Genomic DNA, 10,494 nt, shown 5'->3' on the forward strand with positions numbered 1-10,494 from the left:
AAGCAATTTTCCATGTCTTGATTAAAATTATTCTCTATGCTATTTTCTTGCATACATGACAAAAATTCCCTAAATATTTGAAGTGCTAAAATGAAGGTCAACAAATTAAATCAGTAATGGAGTGGTTTATTAACATTCAAGTGCAAACATGTGTAAAAGAACCAACCCACCTCGTCATTTCCCATCATTATTAAAGTAATTATAATTTTCATTATTAATCTGTAATTAATTAGCGTTAAAACGGGATTTAAGATAATGACGTGATCTAACGAATAAGAGTCCATTGAAGAATCTAACGAATGTTCCAAACATAAACAATTTAAATTCACCTCCCGTGATGACTATTGCACATGGGTTAGGGATAATAGTCGTCTCAATTTATATTATAACTAATTTTTTTCTGTGTGCGATGCACGGGATAACAGTTCAAAAGTGAAAAAAGTAATTAATTTAATTAATACATTACAATTATAGTAATTAAGAAATTTATTATAATAAAAATTTAAATATTATTGATACTTAAATTATGGTAACACCATCAACATTTATATAAATCTGATAATACAAACCCAATAATCAAAAGGTTATATAAACTCAATTGTCATAATATGAAATTCATCGTTAAATAAATGAAGTAATTAATTACAAAGTAAGTGGAATAAAAAAGAAAGCTGAAAATGGTACCATTGACATAAGAAAGAAATAGTTAATTGAGAAATTAAAGAAAAAAAGAAACATATACAAATATTTACAAAGATGCAATTAACATAGAAAAAAAATGAGAAATAAGAATATAAACACAAATTAGGTGAAGAAAAAATAGTAAAAAAATCATTGCAAAACAAGTGAAGAAAAAAAGTGAAACAAGATAATTATAATTTACAAATATGTCATTAGGGTACAGTTGCCCCAACAATTAACTCTTTTTATATATAAGATTTAACAGTCTTCAACAAATTTAGCAAATTCCATTATTCACCCTTACGTGGCATACGTGTCATATTTTGAAGCTTTACACGTGGATTTTATAGTGAGTGACAATGAAATTCAAACCCTTGACCAACATTCATTTGATTTTGTTCAATAATAATAATAATAATAATAATAATAATAATAATAATAATAATAATAATAATAATAAAAATAATAATATATCATTTTAGATGACCGGTTCATCAAAAAGCTCAAACAAATTGTTATTTATATATATAGATATTCGTATTAGTTAACACCATATTTAGTTAGTTGTTATTTTCGTTAATATTATATTTGTTTTGTATTAACTTTGAAGCAACACTTATAATTAATATTTTTAATTACATATTGGCTTTCAAGTAGTGCTGTTTATTCAATCAAATTAAATAAGCCATTGATATATATTTACATGCATGACCTAAATGGAACAAGTCATAAATTCATAATAATGACTGCTGAGCATATTGAACGGATATATTATTAAAAAACAATTGTACGAATTAGCTAAGTTTTTGAAATGAGGTGTATATATAATATACACATATACTTACTACCATCTAGGCATCTACTAAATTTAAATTATAATCAATTAATTATAAACCTTTACCAACTACTTAACTTGTCTCTTTCATGAATTTTCTACGAGTTCTCTCTTTAGATAATTTAAATAAAATTAATTAAGACGACCATAATGAATACTGAAAAGAATAAATACCGATCAATCGAGTTAATATTATAAAAATTCCGATTAATTCGTAAAAATGATTTGAAGAAAAAAAATGCTATATATGTATATGATAAATTAAAATACTACAACATTAAAACGAAAAATACTGCCCACCACAATAATTTCGACTTCGTTCCGATTTCAAATTATGGCAATGTTTGGTTGTGTTTTTATTTTGTTTTCATTGATTTCCCAAAACAAAATTATATTTATTACACTTCTCAAATAATTTTCTCAGAAACAATCACAAAAGTTTATGTCTCCTTCAGGCATGATGTGACTGCTGCAGTAAAAAAATTTCTTCACTAAAAAACAAATAAACATCACTTCATCTTTCAATTTTTTTCTTCTAAAATACTTTTTTCTAACACTTTTAAACATGATGTGATTGCTACAGTGTATTTTGCTTCATTCCAAAATATAAACAAACATTACTTTTAATTCTCAAATTCTTCCCTCAAAACACATTTCCTCAAAGAAATCAAAATAAGTTCCAAAACGCTTCCAAAGATTGCCTTAAGAGATTTGTGAATCCATAAAAAGAAAAAGAAAAAAAAAACAGTATATATTTAATCACCATCCTTAATTTTAAGACAAAAATTCATTGTCTAGCTATGCATGTAAGACTACATATAGTATCAAAAACAAAAGTAAAATCTATATATATAGTATCAAATATATATATATATATATATATTTTGCTTGAAACATATTAATGTGTGAACCACTACGGTTCCGCTAATGCGGCCGAGTCAACATTTTACATGTCACACACTCACTCTCACACACACACACACACATATATGAACAAAGTTCAAAAAGAGAAGTAGTGGGATAAAAATTAAAAAAAAAAAAGTCGAAGAGAATTCTATACAATACCGGATCCGGCAATTCTTCATTTTATTACGTATTTGTATGTAACATCTTTTTGCATCACGATGAAATTTGAAAGATCGATCAGACGGTCGACACCTCATCATCGTCACGTTTGAATTTTCAGCCGAGGTAGTTCATATTCATAAGAGCGGAGATAGGCATCAAACACAATCCCCTCGTCCTAAGATCAACAAATTGATGATCAATATTGTTTTTGCTCTCAATCACAATATTTTTATTATTCTCATTTTTCTCCTCGGTCACAACTTCCGAGAAATTACTCGCACCGGCTTGTTTGCCCTAAACCCCAAAACAAAAAATTATGAAAAAGAGCTCGATCGTAAAGAGTTGTTGCATATGTATATATACAGTAGAACTTCGATAAATTAATAACCTCACTTAAATAATAGTTTCTCTCAGTCCCGACTCGGTGAAAATATGTTAAATTATTAACTCGATAATTTAATAATTCACTAATTTCCCTTGTCTCAACTGTATTAATTTATAGAGGTTCAACTGTATTTCTTTTAACGAAAAAATAAAAGTAATACACGACGTTAATTACCAGAAAATTGGCAGCTGCAAGATCATCTAATTTTCGGTAGTTGACCTCCATCTGCTTCATACTGCTAACCTAATATTCAATAATTAATTCAGACATCAAATATATATATATATATCATAATAATTAATTAAAAAAAACCTAGAAATTCTTGAATGATATATATATTATATGTGTATATATAAATATAAATAAACCTTGGGGCTGTTGACAGGAGAACTAGCAGTATCTTCATAATCATCTTCGGCGTAAGAATACTTTCGATATTTATTCCTTTTCAAATTCTTGAAATTCAAAATCCTTAAAGGAGAACTTATGTTGTTGTTGTTTTTGTTGTTGTTGTTGTCGGAACCGTTCCATGCTGCATCGGAAATCAAAGAAGGGCTGCCAAAAGAATTAATACTACTTCCGCCGCCATTGTTGGATTTGGAGTATGAATAATCATCCAAGTAATCAGTCCAACCACTCTCTTCTTCCTCTGATGATGATGAAATATTATTATTATTGTTATTCATCAAATAACTCTTGTTCATAGATGAACTCATGGAGGAAGAAGGAAGGAGAGAGAGAGAGAGAGAGAGAGAGAGAGAGAGAGAGAGAGAGAGAGAGAGAGAGAGAGAGAGAGAGAGAGAATAAATGGTTGTTGCTTTGCAGGTATAGAGTTTTTTTTTTTTTTTTTTTTTTTTTTTCTTGATTATTTATTTAGTTTGTGGAAATTATTAGTGTTGAGGATGATTGTGTAAGAGGGGATTTATATAATTGTTTAATTGGCCTTTGAATTAGGATGTGAAATTTTGGAGAAAATAATATAGGGGTGCCCACCATGTGGAATCTTGTTGTGGGCCATATATATATATATATGGAGTTGAAGCAGTTAAAGATCAGTTGGGGGACTTAAAAATTTCAATTAATTACTGAGATTGGTTGACAATTATATGGAATAAAAGTTGGATAATGGTATATTTTTATATTTTTCATATTTTTTTTTATATGTTGTAGGGCTGCATTTGGTCATATATTGGATTTGTAGCTAAGTATTCTAAATTTATTTGAATATATAAATAATGTTTCAATAATTCATTTTTCAAATGCATAGTGTTATTTAAAAATGCGAATTCTTTGGTCGAATTCAAGTCCTTCATTTTTTTTTTTTTTTTTTTGTTGTGTCTCGTGTAATATCTTATAAATAATACGAGATATGTAACCATACTAGATCTAACCATGTGTGACAAACGCTCGATCTTGCGACCATTGACAAGGGGATTCAAATTTCGATCAATTGACACAGACTCACTTGCTCCAATCATTAGGTTATTCTTTGCGGAACAAGTCCTCCAATTTTAAATGCAAGCTAAGTGTAAAATTAGTATTTTCTTTATAAATGGAGATTGGGTGAAAGTGACTCGCCACAAAATTATATTGATATAATATTGCTACAAGGGCATTTTTTTTTTAATTTCATACCTTCACAAGCTCTCTTTTAAGACTTAACTATTAAATTTGATGGTGGGAAACAATTTTTATGTGGTGGAGATAACAACACTAGATCATTTAAATGCAACCAAGTGGTGGATAGGTTATAAATTTTGATATTCGAAGGCATCGCCCAATTTTTTTTTAAGGGATTAAATTAACAATCTTTTTCAAGAAATTAAATATTAAATTACTTTTTCGTGAGTTTAATTATACATCATACGACTCTCAATTGATCGAGAGCTTAATGCAATAGTTAAGCTCTCGAATAAGAGTTTAGTTGGTGGAATACGACGACCAACAAAGTTCACGAGAGAAGTTTAACAAACACAAAAGAATACAGTCCTTGCATTTTTTTAGGAGAAAAGGAGATGAAAGATTTTCATAAAGTTGCCATTTTAATTTAATTAATTTCAATTTCAACCTTTTTTTTTTGGTGCTTTCCATTTTATGTAGTTAATTTCAAACATATTAGGTTATATCTATAGCTCTTTCATATATTTTACACCAATGAGAGCATGTAACATGCCAGTTTAATTTTTGAAGTCTTCTTTGTCTTTATATAAGGTATATAATTATATATATATTTTTGAAAAATAAATATGATTTAGTGTTAGATTTAAAATAATATTGAAATTGATCGACCAGTATCACTAACTAATTCAACTTTTGCTGGATACGGTCTCATACTAATCAACATTTTTTAATGCATCAGTAAATTTAATATTATTTTTGTAATCTAATTGTTCAGGTTGGATTAAAAAAAACCCAAGTAAAGAATACTTGATCATTGGACTGTTAATAAGAATTTAGTTACAAAAATATTGGTAGGTTGTTTTGGGGGGGGTGGGTAGTAACTGGTAATTAATGTGGAATGCGAGACGTCAGTCGTGAAATATGTCACCGCATGGAGAGCTATGTAAGGTAGAGGTCCAATACCTGAGAGGTGAACATATGTAAAGTAGGCGAGGTTGGTCCGACAAAACCTCTCAATCAGAAGCTCAAGTAGGTCGATATGCTCAAAATGGGAAGAGATGTCCAAAAAAAACTCAAGTTACGGTATTATTCTTTCATTGCTTGAGTTTTCTAGAGATTTCTTCCATTCTTCAGCATATCAACTGACTTTAGCATGGGGGGCCTTCGTTAGACCGACACCATACATAGTTTATGTGTGTTCATCTTGTAGGTATTGGATTCCAATCTTACATAACTCTCTACGTGGTGACGTGCTTCTCAACTATCATCTACTCGTGAGCAGTAACTGACGCCTCACATTCCATATTAATTACTATCCGTAAGTGATACTACATCAACAATGACGGGTATGTTAAAAATATTGTGCGTTAGAGGGCATCACCCTAAATTTTTCCGGAGTAATTCATACAAAAATGCAACAATAAGTAAATATTCATAGATTTGTTTTCTAATATATTATAAGAATTAACCACAATACTTTTTTTTTATTATAATGATAAATATGAAGAAAAAAAACATATAATGGTACATAATATAAGGGAGATAAAAAAAAATTAAATTGGCAACAAAACATATTTATAAAAAAAATGGGGGGCAAAATATATTTACAAACAAATTTGTGTTATTCCCTCAAATTCAACAATATTTTGCAAGCTTAAATAAAAGGATGTGATATTAGGATGGCCCAAAACCTTGGACCATTATGGAAAGCAAATCTTACCAGTGAGTCTTTTTATAAACACTTTGGCCCCTAAAAGAAATTGGTATAAGGTACATAGTTCAATAATTATTTATAGGTGGTTTTTTTTTTTTTTGATAAGTGAAATATAATATATTCAAATCGGAGGGAAAAACGAACTACAAAAGTCAACAATGGGGTATCCTCCATCACAAAAACACGATATAGAAATGATACTAAGAGGAATAACCCCATTACAATTTGAATTGAGAAGCCCGAGCAAGTTTATGGGGATACAAAATTTCATTGCGAAGATATAAATATAGAACGCCATTTAGGCCAAGCAGACCAATGCACCTCATATCGAGTAACAATGGTATGGGCCAAGCGATTTTCCGAATGTTTAACAAACTTAACATGACAAGTTTTATAATAACTAGCAATAGTTAAACTTTCTTCAATGAACAAGTAGGTTAACATTACCTATGTTTGAAAATTAGATCGAGCGTTCAACCAAACGTCCGATAGGGTCACAGTTAGATTAGTTCAATTAAGTTTGACGAAATCATATATATACAAAGAAAAGAAATGTATATATATATATATATATATATATATATATATATATATATATATATATATATATATATATATATATATATATATATATATATATATATATATATATATAATGAAACGTAATGAAACGTAATTTTGGGATGCAAAGCTCTTGACTAGTATATTCAGCTCCTCTTGTTTTGTTTAGCACCAACAACACAAATTCACCGGATAAGATAACCTTAAAACAGATCCGATCCGGTGACTGGTTATGATCATGCAATTTTCTTTTTTTCTATCGCGATAAAAAAAAACAAAATGATAAAAAGAAAAAAAGAAAAACTAGAAATCGATAATGGGTTCTCCAACGGTTAGATTTCGCTCCAAATTCCATTGGAGATTGAAAAGCTTAGCTGTAATGAACTTGAAGATCTTGTTCACGTTTATGTTGTATGTTGCACTTGAAAAGAATAACGTCGCGTTCAATGCCTTTGCATATGCTCTTGCCTGTATTATTAGGACAACAACTTTAAGAAATTACTTTTTTTTCGTGTAAAAATAGCTGTCTTGAGTTGTTCCGCATATATTACGAATTTAACACAACTAATAAATATTTATAGATTACACGAAAAAATAATGTAAAATGATTAAAATATTCTTCTCGTTAATTGTTCTCAACTACTTATCATTCAATTATGTAAGAATGATAAATGCATCAATACAATTATAAATTTACAAATACTCCTCAATTTTCTTTTTAAGTGACACTTTATCATTATTTTTTCTCATATTAAGTGTCATTTTAAAATTGAAGGGCATAGTATTTTTTTTAACCGATTTTACCCTTTGTTATGAATGGGTATTAATATAGAGAAAAAGGTCATATATATATTGTTGCAATATGTGTAAATTGGTATTTTTGGGCTTTTCTATCAAAATAAATGTTATTTACTACAATTGTTAAGTTGTTTACATGTATCTAAAAGTATGTAAGAAGAAACAGTCAGAGGTTTCGGGTGTTCGGGTAAGGACACAAATATTTTGGTATCGAATGTTAGATTTAGGTGATTATAAGAGAAATAATTACCTCGTTCGCGATGGTCCATTGCATATCAATTGGTAATTGGATGAAATCATCAAACTTAGTTCCAATTAATACTGGAATTGCCGTCTGCAATTTTATGCCAAAAACAATTGAAGACAAAATGCAATGTTTTTAATACATGAAAAAATAAATGAAGATATTATTTTGTAAAATAAAAAATAAAGAAAAAGAAAAATGATATTCCCTTACCTGGTTACATTTTCTTGCTTCCTGATACCATCTGATCACACTGCCGTTACAACCACAATTGTAGACTTAGTCACGAAATACAATTTCGGAAATTTATCTAATATTTAAGGGTAAATTGCAAAAAAGAAAAACCTGAACTTAGGTAAAATTACAAAAATACCCCACCTATCCTTAATTACCAAAATCCCCTGGACGTTTGTTTCCGTCTTACATCGACCCACATACAATATATATGATTTTTCATGGAATCTTTTTTATTCAAGAGAATATTTTCAGAAAAATGTCAATTCTACCCCTACAGACGTAGAAAGGTAGCCATACACAAATGTTAAAACAATTGCCTATGTATGCTGTCGTGGTCCGTAGTAACAACAATCAAGAAAGTGTAGTGACATTGCAATGTGATGTTGATGAGAATGAGGTTACTGTATAAGTTATACCAAGGCCACTTACATTTGAGATACTGTTTTTGTAATAGATTTTTCGGGGAATATTCTTTGGAATCAAAAAATTTTCATGAAAATCACATTATATATAAGGGGGTCGACATAAGACAAAAACAAATGTCGGCCAGATAAATGGGATTTTTTCGTAATTTAGCCTAAATTCAAGGGTTTTTTTTTTTTGTTGTTGCGCGTATTAGATGATCGAAAAAATTACCTATTCAAGGTGCGTCGACTCGTAAGATCAAACATAAATAACATAGCCACTGAATCTTTGCAGGCAGCTGGAATATGATCAAGTGAAGAATGATCACCTGCATTGCATTTATAATATAATTAATCAAAATATTCATAAATATAGTGATTAAAATAAATAAAATAAATAAATAAATCACCTCTGACTTCCCAAATGCTATAAGTAATCCTAGCACCTTTAATATACAATGTCTTGTCCACGTGGCTTATTCCTGTCACTCCTAATTCTTCTTCCCCTTTCTCTCTTCCTGCATATTGTGTCTGCAATTCAAATCAAACCTTTTACCATTTAATAATTTAATTAATTAATTAATTAAGGGTAAATTACAAAAACCCCTTGAGGTATGGTCAAATTACAAAAACCCCCCTCTTGTTTGGATAATTACATCTACCCCCTCAACTATGATTTTTTCTTACACCTCCACCCTTATGGTGCCAAATTCAACATAATCATCTAGATTCCGTGAAATTTGCTCTAGTTTGTACTCGTTTTGTGTAAAAATACAGTTTCCGATGCACCAAAAACTGATATATACAAGCTAAAAATCACATATTATGATCATCTTGCTTCATAATGTAGAGTTTGAATGAGAAAAAACGGGTACAAAAGTGATAATATTCCATATAATCTCGAAGATTTCACTAAATTTGAGGAGTTGAGGGGGTGGTTGTAATTATCCAAACAAGAGGGGTGTTTTTGTAATTTGACCATACCTCAGGGGGTGTTTGTAATTTACCCATTAATTAATTAATATGACAAAACAATCGATCACGAGTACTAACCAAAAAACTGGTTTTGCCAATGTGAGAATCGCCGAAGAGACTGATCTTGAGAGAAACTAAATCCGACGAGTCCTTACGAGGCAGATGCAGCACGTTGGTGGCGGCGGAGGAGGAGGAGAAGCCATTATCTATAACCGGAGGAGAAAAGGAGGAGGCGGCGGAGGAGGAGGGCGGTGGAAAGTGGCGATACCTAACGGAAGATTTGCCCAACCAACAAGCAACAAATCTGGACCAAATTGAGCGTAGATAGCGGCGTAAGACGGAGATTCGCCAGAGGATTCTTTTCTTAATGTTAAAGTGAAATGATTTTCTTCTGCATATCTGCTGCATTTTTTATTTTATTTATTTGATTTTTCACTTTTTGACCTTCAAAAATGGTCCCTCCTCCGGTGATCTCTATGTAATTGGCATTCATTCATTCACTCATGTATATGTTTTTGTGTTGATGATTGATATGTTTAATTAATAGGAGGAGGTGATTTTGTGGGCATAATTTTGACACACGTTTTGGTGGGCGGCGTGTCATTGGTTGACCCATTTTTACGGGTTGTTTCTAGGTCTTCTTTATTGTTATTAATTATACTCCAATTATCTTACTTCTAGGCCCCTATTTGTCCCACCCTTTAGATCAATGTTTTCAAAATAAGATCCGACATTGACTCGGATAAGTTATTGGATCACAGTTGGATCGGTTCAACCGGGGATCTGATCGGTTTTTTTTTTTTAATTATTTATACATATTTTTTTATAGTAAATAAAACATATTTTCTTTCAAACACATTACTCATTACTCATTTTTAATTAAAACTAGGGCTAACAATTGGGTCATGTGAGTCGAGCTTAGGTCGGCTAAAACTCACATACCTTCGGACATCGTTAGTCGATAGTCGATAC

The 10,494-nt window shown here is 30.3% G+C and overlaps 2 protein-coding genes across 2 annotated transcripts; both read right to left on the reverse strand.

Annotated features, from left to right (window-relative positions):
• Positions 1 to 2,369: 2,369 nt before the first annotated feature.
• Positions 2,370 to 3,871, reverse strand: LOC105951575 (vascular-related unknown protein 1). The gene is made up of 3 exons (XM_088821956.1): positions 3,338 to 3,871; positions 3,144 to 3,212; positions 2,370 to 2,878 (listed from the first exon to the last, which is right to left on the reverse strand). Exons 1-3 carry the CDS (start codon positions 3,683 to 3,685, stop codon positions 2,699 to 2,701), a joined length of 597 nt encoding a protein of 198 aa, XP_088678082.1. The 5' UTR covers positions 3,686 to 3,871; the 3' UTR covers positions 2,370 to 2,698.
• A 3,108-nt stretch (positions 3,872 to 6,979) lies between these two features.
• LOC105951511 (septum-promoting GTP-binding protein 1) lies at positions 6,980 to 10,169 on the reverse strand. Its single transcript, XM_088821957.1, has 6 exons — positions 9,601 to 10,169; positions 8,958 to 9,078; positions 8,780 to 8,876; positions 8,120 to 8,159; positions 7,913 to 7,996; positions 6,980 to 7,332 (listed from the first exon to the last, which is right to left on the reverse strand). Exons 1-6 carry the CDS (start codon positions 9,928 to 9,930, stop codon positions 7,168 to 7,170), a joined length of 837 nt encoding a protein of 278 aa, XP_088678083.1. The 5' UTR covers positions 9,931 to 10,169; the 3' UTR covers positions 6,980 to 7,167.
• Positions 10,170 to 10,494: the final 325 nt, after the last annotated feature.

The sequence above is a fragment of the Erythranthe guttata genome, chromosome 8 (assembly GCF_056151865.1).
Source record: "Erythranthe guttata isolate IM_541 chromosome 8, IM_541, whole genome shotgun sequence".
Lineage (NCBI taxonomy): Eukaryota > Viridiplantae > Streptophyta > Magnoliopsida > Lamiales > Phrymaceae > Erythranthe > Erythranthe guttata.